This window comes from Parasteatoda tepidariorum, chromosome 2 (assembly GCF_982258835.1).
Source record: "Parasteatoda tepidariorum strain Cologne lab strain chromosome 2, Ptep-v5.0, whole genome shotgun sequence".
NCBI lineage: Eukaryota > Metazoa > Arthropoda > Arachnida > Araneae > Theridiidae > Parasteatoda > Parasteatoda tepidariorum.
In genome coordinates, this window is record NC_141756.1 from 62,198,999 (window position 1) to 62,222,443 (window position 23,445).

At 28.6% G+C, this 23,445-nt stretch overlaps 1 protein-coding gene across 1 annotated transcript in view; it reads right to left on the reverse strand.

Moving 5' to 3' along the window:
* Positions 1-7,802: 7,802 nt before the first annotated feature.
* Positions 7,803-23,445, reverse strand: part of AstA (allatostatin A) — a 73,175-nt gene continuing 57,532 nt past the window's right edge. The window contains exon 2 of the mRNA XM_016075629.4: positions 7,803-10,029. Within this exon, the coding sequence (XP_015931115.1) occupies positions 8,871-10,029 (1,159 nt within the window). The 3' untranslated portion in view covers positions 7,803-8,870. The remainder of the gene's footprint in view (positions 10,030-23,445) is intronic.

The window sequence follows — 23,445 nt, forward strand, 5'->3', positions numbered from 1 at the left end:
AACGAAAATAATGACACAACAGCAGAAATCAATTATCACATTTTGATGGCAAACAGATGTTTTCATAGCAAAAAAAGGAAGAAAAAAAGGGATACTAACATCAAAATTCCTCAAACGAGCAACGAAAACCAATATTTATAAAACCCTAATTTAACCTCCAGTCCTGTATGGTTGCAAGGTTTGGACACTTACTAAAGTTAGAGAAGATAAACTGATGATCTTAAAAAAAAGATTTTGAGAAAAATTTATGGACCTATGAATAAAAAAAAGTAACATAAGCTAATACATTACAATGGTGAGCTCTACAACATCATCGAAATCCTCGTCTAACATAGCTTGAACACTTGCAAAGATCAGAAGACCTTAATCCAAGGAAACTGACTTTTGACAAATCTCTGGCACCAAGAATAGAGGTCACCCAACTATGATGTGGCAGATGTAGAAAAAAAAATTTACATGTTAAATGTCAGAAATTGAATAATAGTGGTTTTAGATAGATCCCAAGGGTGGAAACTGAATGGGGTGGCATTTGCCTCTTCTAGGCTGTAGTGCTGAAGAAGAAGAAATGTATAGCAAGTGTATTGTTTTATATAATTATTAACAAAATATTAAGGTATGTTTTTTTGTTATTAAAAAATAACGGTACAAAATATTAACGGTGATAAACAGTAAATGAAGTTTATTTTATTAAGTTTCACGACATGACATCATATTTTCTCAAGGGAACTTCTTACTCTTTTATTAGACATCCAAAACATTTTTTATATATTGTTTTAGTGGTTTATAATCACACTCAACACGCAAACTCAAATACTTATTCACACTCATAATGTCATATAATAACAGCCTTTTATCTGCCATTTAGAAGTGCTTTAAATATTTTTTTAGGATAAGTTGATAATTTTGATAATTTTTATTTACTTCTTTCCGTTATAATACGGAAAAGTTGTAGGTATTAAATTTCTGGTATTTAAGTAATTTTTTCCCTATTTAATGAAAACATTAGAAAGTTAGAAGAAAATTATGAAACTTGGAAATTTCCTTTCATTTTTTAAGGTTACAGTATTTAAACATCCAAACAGTATTGCTCACAAAGTATATTGTGTTAGGATTTAAAGAACTCTGAGATAAAGCAAATAAATTACTGTTTACCACCACAAAAACAATTAGAATGGTTGCCACCAAGCATATTTTCTTCATTTAAACCGAGATGTAAATTTAGACATTATTAAATATTACTAAAACTGCTTTAATGAAAAACTCTTTGCGTATCTTTTTTTAGAAAAAAAACCTACGTATCCTAAAAGTTGTTTGACAAACGTAAAATTAAAATTATTTTTATTTTCAGAACTGACGGCTTAAACAGAAAAATTAAGTTTAAAAAATATTAGTTTAATCTTTATCGTTTAAGATTTTTTCTTTTGATATCAATGTAAAAAAAAAGGTTCTTTGGTCTATCAACAATTTTTATCGAAGATTTAAATAATTGAAATTTTTAATAATAACGGTTTATAAAAAAATGTGTTAATGTTACTTTTATTTATAACAAGTAATTCCAATTCACTATAAAGTCACAAGGTTTGATCTGAAAGCTATTATGATTTCGAAACTAAATTTCATATCCATTGTCAAATCATTGTCTATTGTAAAATACAATTATTTATGATAAACTAATAATTGTTGATCTTTCGATTAATCATGAACATATCACTTAGCGGAACAACAGTCTTTTGATTTGTTAACCTCAATTTATATTTTAGAGTAGATATCTTATCCTTAAAACTGAATGGAACTTAATTTCAATTCAGTGTTTTCCTCAAACAATAGTACCATTCATTGAATTGATTCAATTTTATATGCCTTGGGTGGTTTCATATTCAGAGCTTTTCCGTAAATTTAGTAATAAACTGAATTTTGGGTTTAAATATCGATTTATTTTATTAAACACATAAAATTACAACTATTAAAAAAATATAGATTCCTGAGCTGCAAATACTTTACTTTATACAAATAATTTTAATTGATAGATTTTTTTATTGTTTTCGTCTAAACTTTAGATTTTCTAATTTAAAATGACATAACTGAAAATGTTTTATGCTTTACAGATCAAAACATCTTGAGGGCGAGCTTTTTATTTTGCAGTTCAGAATAGCAGCTCAGAATATAGCTCAGAATAAGTTTTTAATGAATAACGAATAAATAAATTAAGAAAATGGACGCAGTTTAAAATGCGTATTTAGGTAAATGGACATAGTTTAAAATGCTTGTTTAGGAAAATAAACATAGCTTAAAATGTCTATTCGAGCGAATAGACACAGCTCTAAAATTGCATTTAAAAAAAATAGGATGCAGCTTGAAATGCGGGCTTGCAAAAATGGACAAGGCTTAAGTGGTGAATCCGAGGAAATGAGAACAACGCAAAATGATCAATTTCGATTTTAAACCCAAATTTTTACAACTGAATCAAGGATTTCACTTTCTATCGTAAGCATTATGCAAGAAATTGTTTAGAGATAGTTACGGAGCTAAGTCCTTGATTTCGGAGTCGTAGTGACTGAGTGGATTAAAATGTAACTTTTCAGATGATCTATTGTAATCTGATCTCAAAGTAATAAAGCGGCACTTAAATAAATAAAAAAAAATTCCTACAAGTGTTAATGTATATTCACTACCACTATTAAAAGTATGTCCTGTGGGAAAAATAAAAAGAAACTGCAAATTTATGAAGTATTTTGAAAAAAAAAACTAATTTTTTTAAAAAATGTGAAAAATGATTCATTTAAATTGATGGCATTACAATACAGAGTTATTTGGCTTTGTCCTTTTTGTTAAAAATGAATTTTGAGCTACGTCAATTTTCTTAAATACACATTTTGAGCTTTTCCCATTTTCTTAAATTTTCTTTTTTAATTGTATTAATTTTTAAAAGCACATTTTGAGCTGTATCCGTTTTATAAACACGCATTTTGATCTATATCGAAATAAACAGCATCACTGACGTTTTCTAACATTAATTGTTAGAAATTTCTAGGAAAAAATGGTTAAATAACATTCAATTGTTATTTTTCCACAATCAAACAAAACAGTTAAGTAGCCATAAATAAAATGGTATTAAAACTGTTAACCGTGAGACCCAAAACAGTTAAACAACCAGACTTCTATCGCACCAACTAGACCCACCTAATAAAATCACTTAGTTCCTTGCACATGGGTACATATCTGTCAATCTCATGACCGGAAGAACTGGCATTCAAGTCTCAGCATCGACACCACAATATTTCCTCCATTTCTCTCAACACATGTACAGTTTCCAGTATCCTGCACTCCCCTACCCCCCGAAACCTTTGGCTATTAAAATATGACGCTTTCATTCATGCATAGATAGTAGCACCTTATAGCTGCTTAACTATCTTCAATGTCTAGTTAATTTTAAATTTCCTTTTTGCGGTTTTCAAATCATACTAGTTGTAAATGGTAAAAAAAACCTTACAGTTCTGTATTCACGCTCTTTTTTTAACTATACTAGCTATAAACGGTTTCAGAAAAGTAATGGTAAAAAATATTATTTTACCCTGAACTTTACGGTTAATTGGATAGACAGACACTGCTGCTGTTTATTTTACCATAATTTTAAAATGAAAATTCTAACAACGTAGATTAATAAGAAACAAAAAAGAAAGAAAAATTTAAATAATATTATTTTTTCCTGCAATTCCAATTTTTCTCTATTGTAATGTTTGGTAGTTATTAACTTTGCTCAGGTGTAATTTTTAAATTTTCAAGGCGCTTTTATTCGGGCAATGAGTTCCAGGTTAAAAAAAAATGGTGAATGTAAAACTAACTTTTAGCGACGCGTCTTCTTGATTGATTTTATGAAATATCATCGTCCACATGTCCTAAATTTTAGCTACCCCAATACATTCTTATCTCGGTTGTCAAAACCTTAAATCCATTGGAAATAGGTATTTTAATTCAAAGAAGTAAAATTTTTGTGTCTTGTGATTTCCATCAGAACTAAGTAACCCTTTGCTGTTCTACGTCGGACTAAGTCTGAAATCAGTCCAAGTTATTAATTTGTTACGTGAAATTAGTTTATTTCTGCTTTACTTAAAGTGTACCATTTTAGTTTCAAAAATAATTAAACTAGTCGAAAATATCGTAGTTCAAAAAATGGACCTCAAAGGCTTAAGAGAATATTATAAATGTATTCCACACTTTGCTAATTTTTTCCAACTTGATTACATCTGAGTTGGCAAAAATTTGCTCATTTTGTCAAATTCCATTCCAAGAAACCTTATCTCCTTATGTACATTTGCAAGTATTGTGTATTTTACATCCTGTTAAATTTATAATTAGTTATTAGAGTAAATGTCTTACCTTTAGTTGTTATTTCAAATAATTTGAAGCAATAATTTCAAAGCACTTTCGTAATAAAAAATATAGATAATTATTATAATAATTAGTTTTTTTTTACAAAAGAGGTATAAAATAATTTTCTATGTTTAGTTTTATCATTAATTTCTTCAATGGAGCTAATTTTAGCATATTTAAATATTATAATTTTTTTCAAAAACTTATAAGCTATCTATGAAGCAATTGAAAGTTCTTCTTAGACTACAAAGTTCTGGTCATTAGATCTTGAGTTATTTAATATGATATTTTTTGTATGTATAATATTACACCATAAAGAATCACAATTTAAACTACCGGCACATTTTACCCTGAAATCCATATTGCCGGAACATATTACATAAAAAAATCTGATAAACCGTAATTATTACTGCATTAATTACCGTAAAATCACGGAATCACTGTAATTAAATAAATGTTATCGTAAAAATTACGGTATAATATTTTACGTTAAAAGTGAATTTTATGATAAAAAGGATTTTTCGGTCAAAGCAAATAAAGTGACCTTATTTTATACCGTAATTTAATCTGGAAATCTTTACAGTAGACCCTGTCGTGAAAATTTTATCTAAATTAATTTTGGTTACAGTTTTTTTTTTTTTGCACCTTGGAAAATAATATCTCATTCGGAAATAAAATAGTTCTTTACATACTAAGTTTTACTATAAGGCATTTAAAAAAATTGCGATGAAAATAAAAATTGAAATTACAATATTTTTTTGTTTTAAATTTCGAACTATTTGTTGTGAGAAATATAATAAACAGTTGTTTCGCACTGGTCTAACATATTTCAGACTTATGACTCTCTAAAATATAATCAATAAATTCCATAAATATTACATAAGTCTAACTTTTTCGTCTGGAAAACGTAAAAGAAAGGCCGAATTCGGAAGTGTTTTCTGATTTTTCTTATTTGTAAAGAGAAAACCAATACTGTTGGGAGCAGGATCTTATTACTCAAAAATGAACCATACAATAGCTGAGATAGTTCCGGAATCGATCAAACTTTCTTAGAGTAGAAAGAGCGAAGCAAACGACTTTATTATGTTTTCAAAGCAAAGTTTAGAAATCTTGAAAGTTCGACCATTTCTGAATGGTCATTCGCGTTTTATCTTTCTACAGTCTTAGAAAGAGCATTGCTTTGAGACGTGGTATGAGATACAGTCATGCTGCATGCCAATACAAGTATCGGATATTTCTTAGCTTTTTAATTTCATTAAATTTATATTCTATCATTTAATCCTTTTCTCAATAAATGTAAACGTTGTCTACTTCTAGATGCTGTTTATATCTAGACACCGAGATTGATCCCCACTGCTCAAAGAAAATGTATTTGTGTTATTTAAAATTTCTAGAGCGTTCCATTACCTCTTTTCTTATTCCATATTTAGTTCCATATAAGCTCATGCGTGTCAAGCGGAAATGCCAGTTGCCTTGTTCCTTGTATGCTTGAAGTACCTTAATAAATGTGCTTAACTTTCCGTACTGGTTTGGATTTATTTTTCCGATTGTATTCGATTCAAAATATTGTCAAATGTAAATAAATTTTTGCTGAAGCTGAAAAAAATATGTACTGGAGGACTGAAGTTTCTTTTGCAGTAAACGAAAAACTTTCCTTCTAAAATGAACATTTAAAAAATTAAAGTGGCAGTTTTAAAGATTTGAGGGAATAAAGATTTTATTGATTTAACACTGAAATTCTTTAAGACACTTTAAAAATTATTTAATTTAATGATATTTATGACTATTTTATTTTATAATCGGCGTTGAACAGCAGACCCAATTCTGAGTTAACCACTATTAAAGTTCAAATCTGCTGCCTCGTAATTTTGTACCCGACCAAAAAGACGAGGAAAATTCTGGTACATGCAGTAAGACAAACTAGCCTTAATAGAAGACTTTTTGATGGAACTAACTCGCATTTGCATTACATGAAGAGGAATACCCTGGAAACCTTCCATGGTTAGCCAAACGGTAATTTGTTTCAAACCCATGCTCCATTAGGAATAACCCATGCTCTACCATTAGAAATATTTTACGTCTGCATGTGATCGGTACTAGATAGGAGCAGAATTCGTATCAAGCAGCAGCAACTCAGATTCGGACCTAAGCCACCCCTTTTGAAACTAATGGCCTAATCCTGTACAAACTTATGACTCTTATTATGACTATTATTTACTTTAATATCTATCAATAATTGCTATTTTCATGCAATAAGCATTGTTTTTTCATAACTATGAGTAATAACTTTATAGTATGCTTAGCATAGCTAATATTTGCTGTTGTTGTTGTTGTAGTTAATTTACGTTGCACTAGAGCTGCACGATGAGCTACTGGCGACGATCTGGGAAACACCCCTGAGGATGATCCGAAGACATGCCATCACAATTTTGATCTTCTGCAGAGGGGATGGCGACCCCGCTTCGGTAGCCCGACGACCTGCACGCGAAGTCGAGCACTTTACGGTAGAACAGTTTAACGAGGACCAATGCCGCACACCCTCGGTCCCTACACGGACTGATTCAATTGGTCACTCACCCGCACACTGACCGTAGCCAGTGATGCTTGACTTCGGTGATCTGCTGGGAACCATGTCTTAACGATCAGTCCACTGCGGGACAGCTAATACTTGCATTATTTAAAATGTAGCTAGTATTTTTTCTTTCATTTGCTGAGATTTCATTTCACATTAAGTTCACTTAAGTTTTGGTATATCTAATTCCATAACATTGATAGTACACAATTGATATAGTGATAATTATGTGTAGTAATATTGCAGTGTTAATCATTTCTAGTAATTTGTAGTCAAGCATTTGTGTTGTATCATTAAATTTTGGATTCGTCAATAAACAAACGTAATATTATATCCGAACGTAATGTAGATGTAGTACTTAAGATGTAGTATTCCCAATGCCATACCACTGTTGCTTAGCAATCTATGCTAGAAATAATAATTTTTGATAATAATCATTTGTAGTAATTTCATAGTAATATTCATGTGTAGTATTTTGTAGTTAAGTAGATGTAGAGTATCAATCAATTTCGGATTCGACAACAAACAAACAAACATAAGCTTTAGTATTCCCAATGCCATACTACTGTTACAAATAATCTATAGTAGTAATGATCCTTTTTAGTTACAATCATTTCTTGTAATTCGTAGTTAATCATTTTTAGTGTAGCATTCATTTTTGAAATTGACAAATAGCAAACATAATGTTTTGACGGAATCCCAAGCTCTAGCATTTCCAATACCATACTACTGATACTAAGCAAATTATCGTAGTAATAATCATTTATAGTAAAGATCATTTATATTAATATTGTAGTAATAATCAAAATAAATCTAGAATATTTCAAAGTTTCCTCAGAAAGGATATCTAAAAAGTGTCTCGCATTGAATCAATATTTTATTGATAATAAATGATGACTTTTCAGAGTTTACTTCATAACAAGTACATATGTTATTAAATAAATATTTATTGATTTTGATTACAAAAATTTACTGCTAATAGATTTTAATTTGTATACTTTGTACAATTTTCTTCAGTTTTCTAAATGAAAATGATGAAAATGATAACATTCACTAAACATCATTCAAATAAATAAATAATCAAACATTCAAGTATGTGATAACAAAGATAACATTTTTCAGTATGTATGTTTTTAATGAAACAAAAAAAATTGCACTAGAGATATTATGTACACATTTATCATAATAATAATACATCATTAAAATAGTAGACAAAAATATGAATAAATGGAAATAATATACAAAAATGAAAATGCTAAAGTGCATAAGTCGTTTTTGCATATAATATTTTAATACAGTCATATGCAATTAACAAGAATAATTAAATAAAAAAATTAAAACAGAAACTACAAATAAAAATATCTCAAAAATATATTACATATAAAATACCAAATCAATAATACAAAAAATATCACAAATTCAGAGGTATGCTTAAAACTCAACATATACCTCGAATTCAATAACAATACTTTCAAAAAATAATAAAGAAATTATTAATGAATGGAACATAGAAGTTATGATAAAAATACGTAAAATACGCAAGAGTTATGTTTACAAACTGTTCTTTTCGATTTTTCATTTCATGTAAAAATTTTCAGTAAAATATTTAATGTAAGAGTTAATATAATATTTCCACGTGCATGTTAGACATATATATATAAATACTTATATGTCGATATTACATGAATTTGTTTCATAATTTTTACCGAATTCATCAACAAACTATACGCAATTTTTATGTTTGAGCACAGCTTTTGAAGAAGAGCATCACTTATTAACAAATAATCAGATTTTATATTTACCCTATAAATACTTATATTCGTCATGCAAACATTTAAAAATTTGGAACAATCATTCACTTTCGATAGCCTACTGAAAGTACACCGCCAATTTTCAAATTTCTGGTTAGTTTTGATTCCCAAATAAATTAAGGTATTTTTTTGAACTCCATAGCAGGATCGACTGATCTCTTGCCTAAACCGAATGAGAATCTTCTCTTTATATACTCGTCAATGTCGTCGTTAAAGGTTTCTCTCTTGTCGATCCCTTGGGTGGATTCGGTTTTATCTCGTTTACCAAGACCAAAAGCAAACCGGTTATGCTCATCACTCTTTTTACCAAGTCCAAAGGCAAATCGATCACTCTTCTTACCGAGGCCAAATGCAAACCGATTGTGATCATCATCTCGTTTTCCTAATCCAAATGCAAATCGATTATCATCCTCGCCTCTTTTTCCTAATCCAAATGCAAATCTGTTTTCACCCTCACCTCTTTTACCTAAGCCAAATGCAAAACGATTCTCTTCAGAACCACGTTTTCCTAAACCAAACGCAAACCTATTATCTTCAGCTGATCGCTTCCCCAGCCCAAAAGCATATCTGTCTTCAGGGCCTCTTTTACCGAGTCCGAAGGCAAAGCGATCCTCATGTGGTGCTCGTTTGCCTAATCCAAATGCAAATCGATCTTCATGAGGTGCTCGTTTGCCTAAGCCAAATGAAAATCTGTCTTCATGTCCCCTTTTTCCTAAACCAAAAGCATATCTATCTTCAGGTCCTCGCTTTCCTAAACCAAATGCAAATCTGTCCTCCGGGCCTCTTTTACCTAAACCAAATGAAAAACGTTCATCTTGTGGCCCTCTCTTACCAAGTCCAAATGCAAATCGTTCGCCGTCATCATATCTTTTCTCATAATCTTCATGAAATGGAGTGTCTTTTTTACCTAGACCAAACGCATACTGACTGGGGGCTGATCTCTTACCTAAGCCAAATCCAAACCTTTCAAAGTTATGCGTGTCACGTTTCGATTCGTCAAGGTCATCTTCTGCTTGATAAGAGGAATTAACATCATTTGTTTCTATAGACTCACTTTCTTGGCTTAAGGAATCTGCGTTTTTCTTACCCAAACCGAAACTGTAACTTTGTGCAGCTCTTTTAGAATCTGGTTGAGAATCTTGAAAAACCCTTTGAATTGGTTCTTCATTTCTGTTGTTACTTGGAGCGGGAATTTCCTTTGAAGAAGAGACTACTTGCAGTAACCACAAAAGCAGAAGGGAGTGGAAAAGTCTTTTAAAACGGCATGCAAAACGCCTGGAAAGAAAAGAAATGTATTTTATTAAAAGAGAAATGTTAAACTGACTTTTTTGAAATTCAATGACATCGATACCTGCAGTGTGTTTTGAAAAAGCGGTCTTAATATTTATTTTTAGAATCCATTTCAAAATTGAAAACAAAAAAGTATACTTAATGTGAATCGAAAATAAATATTTTGCTGACGGAGAAAATGCTGTTGATGTTTGTGCAATTACAACAGAGAAATGCTGCTGTTATAAGCAACAAAACAGGTTTAATTGTATGTCTATCCACTCCTTTCTGTTTCCCCAAGCGATAAATTTTTCTTGTTTTATACTTCTGCCTTACTGTACCGTAATTTGTCACGTTTTGAAAGTGCTTTTGTTGTCGGCCCCCGATGTGCATACATTTTGATAAGTTTGTTTTCATTTTTGATAAGGTATCTAAAAATTCATATTAAGGGTTCTCTTGAGGAGCCCCCTTAGAGTTTGAAAAAAAAACTTAATACATAACATATAGTTTTCAAATAGGATTTAGTAGCTCTTAAAAAATTATCGATATAATAATGTCACTTTTTTGCAGAAAATACCTTTACTTAACTGAAGAAATGCGATGCCGAAGAAAGTATTTGAACATCGAGACTAGCAGTGAAGTAGTAGTAGTAATTTTACTCGACACAGTTGCATCGAAATTAGTTTACATTTTAATAGTAATAATAGACACTAATAAGCATTTTTGCTTGCTTATTTCAATGCTTCCTTGCTTGGATTTGATCTATTACAATTATAATTTCTATATAAATATGGAAGATTTAGGAAAACTCCCAGGAAAAACAAACTGCAGTTTTACTGCAGAATTGAAGTAGTTTTGAAATTATTCTGCAGTCAGCAACAGACTTTCTGTAGAAAAGTTATTTTGCAGATAATGTGAAGTAATTTCTAAGTAATTTATTTAAAAAAAAAGTCCAGCTGTTTTCTACAAAATTACTTTAGTTAATGCGAAGTTACTTTAAAGTCATAAATTAAAAAAAATAACGAAACTTTAAATCCGTAGTTATACTGTGGTAAATTTGAAGTAATTTTACATTGTTTAAGAAGTATTTTTCCTGGTGTATCTACAGAAAAACTGCAGTTGGTCTGTATTGTTGTAAAATTAAAAGTCTGAGAGTCGAATAGATTGTCTTCAATCTTTCTTTCCTCCTTAACAAATCTTCAAATTTTCCTAACATTTTTGTTTGTATTTTCTTCGATATATATTCATTTCTCACTCTTAATTTCTCTTGTTTAGGTAAAGATTTTAAGCATATATTAAGGATGGAGATAACATACACTGTCTACATTTACATATAACAAATTCATTAAAACATAATTTAAATAATTGCAATTATTTTACAATTTAGAAGCTTTGAAAGTTTTGAACTAAGATTTTTGCACAATTTAATTGCCTTAAAATCTGCTTAAATTTAGCTATTTAAGTATTTTTGCATCTTAGTAATTTTATTACTAATTTTATTTTTATTAATTTATTATTTCCTTATTTTTAAAGAAAAAAGTTGCTTTTACACAAAGTTATGACGAAAACGAAATGGAGTGAAATCATTTATTAGTTACTTTCACCATTATGATTAAACAGACAAGAATAGTATCCACGCTAACTAAGCCCACCTTTTAAAACCATACATTTCGTAGCATAAGTGGCGTAACCAAGCTGTAGCCGAGAGGGCTAATTGTGCAATTTCGCCACTGACAGAATGGGATTTCAAATTCCAGAGACGACGTCTTAATGTTTCTTTCATTCCTTCAACATGTGAAAAGCTTACAGTGGCCTGCACTCCCAAATTGATGTCCTTGTTTATTAAAATAGATTCAAAGTAAGGAAACTTTTTTTTTTAGATAAAAATTTGGTATTTCCCATCGCTCATGATAGATGGCACTACTAAACAATCTACTAGCCCTGTATATTTACTGTAAAGTTTTTGAAGTTGGTACTACTTCAAAATTACTGTAGTAATTTTGCAGTATTTCGACCCCAAAAATTCTGTAGCAGAATTGTCAAATTCACTACAGTCTTCAAACTCCATTTTTTTAAAATAAATTATCTGCAGTTTATTTTTGCCTTGGTAGTGTCATTTTTTATATAATCATCATCAATGCTTTTTTTAATTTACTCTTTATAATCAATGTGCATGCACATGTGAAAAATGATGGATGTAAAAGCAGAACACCAAAGGAAGTGTAAGGTTAGGAAACATTTAAGCCGCGTTATTTTTGCGAATATTATCTACTTTATGAAAAACACGCTTTTCAAATTGGTTGAAAAGTTCACAAACTCTAATAATTGTAATCTATTTACTTTTCATTAAAAGAAAAAGAGTTTCTAAGAAATGTTTTGTAATTAATTTTACTCCAAATTGTCTCATTTTAAAGCATTTTTTTATTATTACATACAGTGTTAAGACCCTAAATACATTTCAATGTGTTTGGGGTCTTAACACTGCAGGACACCTGAACTATAATCGATAAAAATTCGGCTAAAATTAAACCACTCACTATTATTGCTGTTATTTACAAATCATTGAAAAACCTTTTGTGAGAATTTCACATATAACGTATCTACCACTACAAAATTACAACTACAATTCACTAGTATATAAGACATGTTAACTCGACTCTATGTCGGGGTACCTTATCATAGATGAAAGTTGACATGGTCTGTAACTACTCTCCCCACATTGGTTACCTTCGGACGTGATGCGAACACGCCTATGTTGGAAGAAACTCCCACTTTGAAATGAACAAGCCTATCTTAACAGTAACGCCTACTTCAATTGATTGTCCATATTGAATAAGTTGACTTGCTACTTGTGACTGCGACATTATCCACCTCCTTGCACTGTTGCTACTCAGTCTCGAGCACACATCGTCGGCCTGCATACACTCGACTGTTAAAGGCAACACAGGAGCGACTACGACCGTGAACTTAATACACCTCTCACATTCAGCACTCAAAAAGTACGGTGATCTTAATACAGCTCTCCCGGCTTCGCACAAAAACTGCAATGATTCAACTTGTGGTATCCATTCATCGAATTCTATCACAAATATAATTCTGGGTGGGGAGTACTGTAGCGTATCTACCACTACAAAATTACAACTACAATTCACTAGTATATAAGACATGTTAGCTCGACTCTATGTCGGGGTACCTTTTCATAGATGAAAGTTGACATGGTCTGTAACTACTCTCCCCACACACATCGCGTTTTTACGATCGTGTGTTTAGTTGTAAAAATACTGCCATTTATCATCAGCTATTGTCAGTTTTTGACTATTTTTTAATTTTAGAGGCTTTTGCATTTTTTCTATCTGTCTATTTTTTGAATTAATTGCTACTGAAACTATTTTTTCTTTTCTTGGAAATTTTTTATTACTTGTTCACTTGAAGTTTTTAGTTTCTAATATTAGTTTCTAATATTTGATTAAACAGTTGCTTAAAAAATACGAAAGGAAATTTTATATCAATTAATGTTATTTTTATCAAATGGGATAAAATCAAACTAATACTATGGAATACTCTTATTAATATATTTTGAAGTTTTTTTTCTATTCTATAAATTTATGAAAGAAATAGTATTATAATTTAAATATAGTTTTATTTTAAGTTTTAATATTAAGGTTCCAATATTAATTGATTGAACTATATTTAGATAAGAGCATTGCTCCATGTAATTACAAATATTGAAAAAAAATATTATTTCGTTCCTAATTATTATGATTACTTTGTTATATCTTGCAAGTTCTATTTTTATATTATTATAAGTCCCATAAAAAAGTAGAGATATGGAGAGAGAAATGATTTCGAATATTGTAGAAAAATTAGAAAGAAAGTAAAAATCTGATAATGGTTAATAGTGAGTCTCTTTCTGTTTTCCACATAGTAATTTTCCGAATTAACCTTAAATTTCCAATTTTACTTGCCTTTCTTATATTTATTTTAACCAAAAACAAAATACTCTTTAGAGTTAGTTTATTTTCTAGGCCGCTTTTTTTTCAGCTTTCGCTTCCATTTCAATATCTTGATAGTTCGAACGTCTCTATTCCGAATACAACTCGGTAAGTATTGATTATTAGCGAAGAAATATTTTGAGTCGTCTGGGAGAAATACTTGTTACGTTATTAATTCACCGTAGTTGATATCAGTTTCAATTCGATAAAAAAAAGTAAACAATGAATTCGCTAAAGTTTAAAGTCAAAAACACTCAGCCAAAATAAAGCATTTTTAAACAAAAACAGTTATTATCTTTGTGCACTTCTAATTACGATAAGAACATAAAAAATCTTAGAGTGTTGATAATATATTCTGAAGTAAGAAGAATTTATTCCCGAAATGAAGTGAATTGAGAAAACCCTTTTGCGACAGAAAACGATTACTTTAGTTCAGAAAGTAAGAAATTCCTTAGAGTTAGTCAATTTAAATCCGTATTTTATTTTTCTCTTTTCTCTTTCAATTTAATTTGTTGACATTCTTCACGTCTATTTTCAGAATGTAACTCGGTAAGTATTGATTATTTCCAAATAAAAACTCGTCTATAAGAAATACATCTTATGTCACTAATTTACCATAACTGGTTTAGTTTCAATTCGATGCAACAAGTAAACATTGAATTTGTATTATTTTGAAAATCAAGGAACTGAACCAAAATAAAGCATTTTTATACAATTATTACCTTTTGCACTTCTAATTATAATAAGATCATAAAAAATCTTACAGTGTTGATAATATATTTTGGAGTAAGAAGAATTTAATCCTGAAATAAAGTGAATAGAGGAAACTCTTGTGCGACAGAAAACGATTTCTTCAATTCAGAAAATAAAAAAATTCCTTAGAGTTAGTCAATTTAAATCCGTATTTTATTTTTTTTATTTTCACTTTTAATTTAATTTGTTGACATTTGGAACGTTTATTTTCAGAATATAACTCAGTAAGTATTGATTATTTCCAAATAAAAACTCGTCTATGAGAAATACATATTATGTCACTAATTTACCATAACTGGTTTAGTTTCAATTCGATGCAACAAGTAAACATTGAATTTGTATTATTTTGCAAAATCAAGAAACTCTACCAAAAAGGCATTTTTATACAATCATTACCTTTGCACTTCTAATTATAATAAGAACATAAAAAGTCACAGAGTGTTAATAATCTATTCTGAAGTGAGAAGATTTAAGTTACTTTTCTTTTATTTCCTAAAATGGAGTCGAATAGAGGAAGCTCTTTTGCGACAGAAAACGATTACTTTAACTCATGAAACTCTTTAATCTTGGCCATCTTTGTTCTGGTTGAAGAAATTCTTTAGACATATTTTATTATTACCTAGGGAATTGAATGCACTTATTTGAAAAGCAATTAACTGAGGTGTTATCATCGTTCCTTTTAATAAGCAACGTTCTACATCAGTGTCTTTATTATGCATAACGACCATATAAAGAAGAGGTTATTAAGTCAGTTTTATGGCAATAAGAATATACCATTTATCGCAGACAGTGTTTAAGCTAAATATGCCGTTTCGAGCGAAATTTTCTGAAGGTAGATGTATAGATAAAGAGTTTCTATGTCTTAAGGATATGGAATCTTTACTAAATCGTAATAGTACATTTGAAGTTCAAATCTGGAGAAAAAACTAACTTTCAAATTGAAATATTTCAAAGATAGTATTTTTTTATTGATCAAAATATGTTATTTAGCAGTTGATTGAGAAACAAGTGGTGTTTGATAGCGCAAATAGTTCATTTTCTACGATATTTTTATAGACAATGATAATATTGAAAATCTAAATTTCCACAAAATTACAGCCTTATGAGAACGAAATTTCCTACATACGTAATTTTAATACAAAATTTAAAAGTTAATAATTATAAAATATTTTTAAAAGTAAATACTTATTAAATTAAATATGGAGAAATTAAAAGAATATATAAAAATGCCTCATATCGAACTTTGTTGTCAAGCAATTAAAAAGAAAAAAAAAGAGCTGCTTCAGTATGCAAATTTTAATTTTCTACAATAATCAGAATAGTCAGTGTTAACAACAAAAATATATATATTTCCTCAAAATTGCAGTCTTATGACAGCAAAATGTCCTATATATATTAAATTAAAAAGACTAAATTAAAATCATATAAAAATATCTACTAAAAACATATCAAAACCTCTTGTTAAGCAATTGAAAAAGAAAAATGAACTATGTTTGAGTACGCAAATTTTCATTTTCTGCAATAACCTACCAAAAGCTTAATAGAAAATGTTACGAAAAAATTTAAAAAATTATAAAATTATAGCCTTATGAGAACAAAACTTTCTATGTACATAAATTTAACATAGAATTAAAAAGCTAATACTTATGCAATAAATTTAAAAATAAATAAATATTAAATTAAAAGTCTACTGAACGCGTATCAAGACCTATTGTTAAGCAATTAAAGAAGAAATGAAAACAATATTTGATTATGCCTATTTTAATTTTCTATAACAATCTACAATAATTTTAATAGACACTGCTAAGAATTAAAATAAAAATTCTAACAAAATTACAGTCGTACCAGAACAAATTTTTCTACATATGCATTTTAACAGAAAATTGGAAAGTTAATTATAATGAGAGATAATTAAAAATAAATGCATATTAAATTAAAAGCACTGCTAAATTAAAATCATATAAAAATACCACCTACATTAAGAGTACCCGAAAATAGCTACAGATGACCTCATTAGAGAAAAACAAACTAATCTTGAATTTTGAGGCTTAATTGAAATCATATAGAAGTGTTTTGAAAGTTAAATTCTAGAATTGTGAAACTGTGCCAGTGATTATGTTTTTGCAATTAAATATCCTAAGATCTGAGAATTAGTTTTTTTTTAATACTGAAAGAAAATATAGTAATGAGTAGGGGAGAGTGGGGTCAATTGTAACATTTTTTACTTAACTATTTTTAACTAACAAAAAATCCAATATATTATTAGTATTAATTGACAGACGAGTAAAGTAGACTATCCTCTACTAGAAAAAAAATAAATACCTAATTTTAAATGTTATTATATTACTTATTAACTATTTTTGACAGTCGAGCACTTGTTACAATTGTCCAGTTCATAAATTCAACTAAAACATAGTTAATTATGCATATTATCATAGTTGTGATATATTTTTTTATTGATCAAAATAGTAGTGATATTTTAGGAGTAAAAATAATAATGAGCAGAGACCTAAAGGGTTAAGCTTTTAACTTTAAAGGGTTAAAAATTTTAATTTATGCTGTGAAAGGTGACAAATAAAATAATGCGTATGCAACATAATATAAATGATATAGGAAACTATTGGTGGTTCTTAAAGACTTAAGTAATGGTTTGTAAACATAAGATTATTTATTTTCAGCTGTTACAATCGTCCCTTTACTTATTGTTACAATTGTCCCCAAGACGCCATTTCAGTTTCATTTGTTAAAAACAATGCTAGTTGATCAACAAAACTAATCTTTTTTTTTATTGAAATGTTAATTAAGGTGTCCACTTACATATTCGGTTACTAATTTTTATTTGTTTAAACAAAATTACTTTGTTACAATATAATATTCTAATACCAGAAAAGTACTTGCGTGGCGTGAAAATATCTTTTGTGATCTAACTCTTTCAAAAGTACATAAAAATGATTGCCATCAGGGGTGTACATGTAGATTTATTAAATACACCTTGTGCGCCACTTAGGAACCAAATCTAGAACCCGACACTCGAAATTTTTGCTCTGTTACAATCGTACCCTGTTACAATTGACCCCACTCTCCCCTACCTATTTCTAGCAATTTGAATGATCTGAAGAAACTATTGAAATCGATGAAACAAACGTATCGAAGCTTGTAAGCTAAAAATGATATTTTTTTAATTATTTAACTAGGCTTTTTCAAGTACGAAACAAGAAATATGAGAAAAAAGGTCAACAAAGTACTACTCCGGTCAACAAAGAATAATTTTATTTTATTTACTTTTTATTATAATATTATGAATATAGGTATATACATATATTTATACATATATATTAAAACTGTATTAACATTAAGTGTCATCCACCACAACTTTAATAAAAAGTATTTGAACTTGAGTGGATGAAAAAAAAGTATTTTATTAACGATTGAAAATTTGAACAAGACATATAAATATAGGAGAGTGCGACTAATAGTAGGAATTGAAAAAATACGTGTTTTTTGAAGAAAGATTAAATCAGGTTTTTTCAATGATGAATTGTTTTATATTTCTGTAAGCTAACTTTTCCATTTACATCCTAATTATGATGTCCTGAATTTAAATTATAATCTCTAATTTATACTAACGAATGATTTAATAAGAACTAGGACGGCTAATATGCTTCCGGCGCATTGCTTGTGGATAAACGTAACCGACCAAAGGCATTAAAATATTCAATGTCTGTTTATTGTAATGCTGTGGTGGAAATGGTTGCATCAAATTAAATATTTGCCTTAGGATAAGAGAAAACTATATTTCTCGCATATATTAAACTTTCACATAAATTCCTTTTCCAAAATACATTTTTAAAGTAGATAAATTTAAATATATTTTATTATATTTTATTGATGAATCTATAAAAAAAGAAACTTTTTATGTGAATTAAACTTTACGTAATTTGACAGTATTTAATTTAACACAATGTATTTCAAACGATTACGATAATATCTGGATTAGTAAATGCCTGTATTTTCATTATTTTTTTCATACTTCTTTAATCTTTATTTGAAGAGAAAAAAAACGCTTTGCAAAGAAATTTAGTCTCTTTAATTTATAAAGTAGCTACGCTTTCTCTAATTTATAAAAAAGAGAAAACCGATTCAATCGTACTTATATTTTGCTAAACGAAATGCACCTTAAAATATAGATACTCAAATTTCCCGAAACTTTCTTCGTTTTTGACGAAACCGTTTCCTGGTTTGTACTCCAAGCAAATGCTTCATCAAAGTTACCGAATAACTGTCAGCACTTTATCAGTAAACCAAGTTTCGTCAAAATTTTAAAAAAATATTTCGTCATGGTACTTTTTTAAATAAAGCAAATAAATGAATTAGCAAGTATAGAAAAATAAAAAATTTACTCCGTTAAAGAAACAAATGTATGGAGATAGCTTAGAAATTAAAATATGATATACTGACATCTTACTCAACATAAACACTTAGACGCATTGAGATCAATATTTTTACTATAACATTTTTGAAATAAATTTTTCAAATTATATACTTTTATATTATATAAAAGAAAATAATTCTAATTTTGTTACCCCCCCCCCCCCCAAAAAATGGATATAATTTTTTTAACCGAAAAAAGAAAACTTTTTAAACGAGAACAACTTTATGATATATTTATTCAATGTCGAAAACGATACAAGTTTTAAATTAATGTCATTTTTTTTTAACTCAATCAAAAAAATTATTTGATTAGTTGAGCATGAACAGCTAAAATTATGTTCATTTTGAAAGAAATAAAATAAAAATTAAGAGTAATGGTAAACAAGTCAATAATCCATGCTTATTAATGGCAAATTGGATAGCGTAAGTGATACTTGAAAAAGTTATTTCTCCTTGTACAATATTTACACAGAACTTCAAAATATGCAAGTAAAATATTTTAATTTTCTCCGCTGCTTTACTTTAAGGGAAAAAATACTTGATCTTGAAGTATTTTTTACCAGATTTTAAATGGATTTTAAGAAAAGTTGAGAAGATTTTAGCTAATAATTTTTTCCTTCCTTTCAGCATTTTTTTACTGTCTAATATTTTGGAATTTAAACATCAGCCAATTGTTTTCCGTTAAGTGTGCTTTATTTAAACTGATGTTCCATTCTTTTAAAGAATATTGCAATTTTTAAAGAACTGAAAAGAATTGAAAATAAGTGGCTGAGCAAAATCAACAACTCTTTTATTCATTCAAAATTTTTTAACTCACTCTGCCAGTGTTGTTCAGTTTGAAGAGTTTTTTTTATGTTAGTTTTTCCCTTTCACTACATTACTTCATTATAGTTTTGAATCTAAATGTTTTAAATTTTTTAACCCTTTAATTGTGCTTGTTTTATTATTCACGAATTTTAAGTCTTTATAGCTAAACAGGATACAGAAAATTCTTTTATTTTATTTAAGATTTCGTACGTAGTCCTACAATTAGGTCGGATTTTTTTTTATTTGCATGCAAAGTAAAGTTTGTCCTTGGTGACCTATTTCCAATTAAGATGCCCTTCTTGAGGAATTATCCTCTTTTCAGCGTGTTCTATTTAACATTTTGGAAAAATTCTTCATTTTTATTTGAAAAGGGCATTTTGTACAAATTTAGCAACGTAGAAAATGGATAAAAATTTTAGGTTTTACTTAATCTGTAATTTGATTGAAATAAAACAGCACTTCCATCATATCTGTTCCTTTCAGAAAATGCAATGATGGAAATCTGAACAATGGACAGTTTAAATTATATCCATCAGTATTTCTCTTTTGATTTCTATAACATAACAAGGCAATAACAACACGGTGAAAAAATTCTTTAAAAATTACTATACTGTATTATATCCATATATGGCAACGTTACTTTTAAACAGTAACGAGTAAAAGTACAAGTATTTTTTAAAAAAGTAACGAGTAAAAAGTAAAAAGTTCTTATTTTAAAAAGTAACGAGTAAAAAGTACAAGTAAAAGTACAAGTACTAAACAAAAAAGCAACGATTTAAAAGTACATTTCTAGGAAATCGAAAATTCAAAGTAACCTAAAATTTTATTGAATAATATTCTTATGTTCTTTAATGTTTTTTCAAAACTGTTGTTATTTATTTAATTATTTTTAATTTTGAAAGTTATGGACATTAATTTATTTTTAAATTCGGAAGAATATTATAATATAATTTTATAATATAATCGTATAATGTAATTTTAAAATCAAATATAATTTTAATATCAAACTTTTTATGGATTTGCACGAAAAAGAGATTTTATCAATTGATTTTAATTTTTAGTTTATTATTTTTATTTATTTAAATTACCATTGATTTAAAATTATTTTACTCTATAGAAACGCGCTTTAAAAGCACAAACATAAACAAAGCAAACACGGGGTTTCAGATAGCTTTGTGATCTTTGAGCTAGTAAAAAATAATTGAATGTGCAGTATAAGTTGAAACAGAACAGTCTACAGTTTTATTTGTAACAATGGCTAATGCTGAAGTCATGCGAGAAAATCATTTTCCGAACATTTCTGCCAAACGGGATAGTTAAAATTTGTAAACGAATTTTAGTATCAGCGGCTAAATTAATACCTTCGAGTTTTCAAGAGTTAAAATAGTAATTATAATAGTTGTCAATGGCACAAATAGTTCTGAAGTTCTTAGAGATTTGACTGGGCGTTGTTTGACAAGGTCGGGCAAAAACATAATTTTAGTAAAAAATGTACTAACTAAAAATGTATTTGTAAAAAATGTTTTAATACAAAAATGTATTTTTAGTGAGTTCAAAAAGAAAATTGAAAAACGTAATAACAAAATCCAACATTTTTTGTTTAAAATGTGTTAAATAAAAGCATAAAACTCGAAAATGAATGAAAATAACTTGCTAATTAATATTTTTATTCATTTTGCAAAATAATTGCCTTTCGAAAGTGGTATCACTGAGTCTGCTGCGAGAATTTCTCAGAACGTGCTTAGCCACGCTGAATAAGCGCTCCACGGGAGCACTAGAAGGTACTGCAGTATTATATTTCAAATATAGTTTTTTTACGATTGGATATCGATTCAAAATTGATATGCTTTCCGTTTCGACATTTGAGCACATGTATGCCATAAATTCTTCTGTAGCTGGTGATTGGCAAGATGTTTTCAGCTTTAGAAAATTTAAAATCCCTGGTTTTTTTCTGTTTACGTAATTATTTATAGCAGGGTGTTCAGCTTGGACAATTCTTTGCAATTTAACACCCCCAAAAATGCAAAACTTGTTTTTTTTAGAAAGCTTACCGAGGAGTTTTAGAAAAAAGTAACGATTTCATTCGACATTTCCGTTACAAATACTTGTACTTTTTCCCTAAAAAAGTAACGAAAGTACAAGTAAAAGTACCAAATTTAAAAAGTAACGAAGTACAAGTAAAAGTACGTACTTTTTACTTGTACCGGCGGTACAAGTAACGAAAGTAAAAGTACTGCCATATATGATTATATCATTTCTGGTAAAAAGAAATAGCATACTTCTGGATAATAAAATAAAAATATATGGTATTTAAATAATTCAATATGAATTTTTCCTTTCATATGGAAACAAATTACGAGAAATTCTGGTTTTAAAAACTAGAAATTTAATTAACAACCCTTAGTTAAAAATACAAAACGAAAAAAAAATTACCTAGTAAATGATTTTTATGTCATGCTCTAAGGTATCATGATCAAATTTTTAAATTTTACGAAATTTACCAAATTTATCACAAATTATAAAATTATATTCTATTTTTAATTTTACCAAAATCATTAAAAAGCATTTCGATAAAAAATTGTCAAACCTTTTGGTGTTTCTATAGAACCAGAAACATGGTAAATTTTACCACGCTCTGTTAGTCACTTCCCTCGTTTATCTAAGTATTTAAACAAAATTCCATATTCTTTTGTTTTCTTAGTATTCTTTTGGGCATAATTTTTGTTTCTTACAAATACTATTTTGACAGTTATGTTGTATCGTAAATCCTACAAAAGCCCTTTAAAAAGTTATTTTAGCAACGCTTCTAAATAGCTTAATACTGCACATTTTAATTAGACTGTAAATTTGAAATATTAACATATAGATCGTTTAGAATTGCATGGCTGTATAGAATCGCGTTTCAAACGGAGAATGTGAATCATATCTTTGTTTGGGTTTGAGAAACCAATCACTTTTCACATAAATATGTTTTTCATGATGTTCTATTTCATTATACTTTATTTTTTCTTAAACTCTTCATTACTATACTTGTCAATTAGACTGTCAATTTGAAATGTTAACATACATATTGTTTAGAATTGTGAGTTTCTAAAAGAGATGTCAGATCATGGCTCTATTAAGAATTTATTAGAGCATCTCTCTTTAAAAGCGAAAAAGCTAGCAGTATCTAATATATAATTTGGTTACACCCCTTAAGACTTTTCGTAAAATACAGCTTAAATTACAATAATACAACTAAGTAAATTCGAAAATTATTCTTCATTTATAATGTTAATTTCATATATTGATGTGTATTTTTAATTTCTGTTCAAATCTCAAATGAGAGCATACTCTGATGATTATCTTAAATATCTTAATTAGTTCATTGACGAATTTCGTAGGTTTCATAGCATGACATATTTACTTGGAGGGCATGAAATTTTTACTTGGATTCATA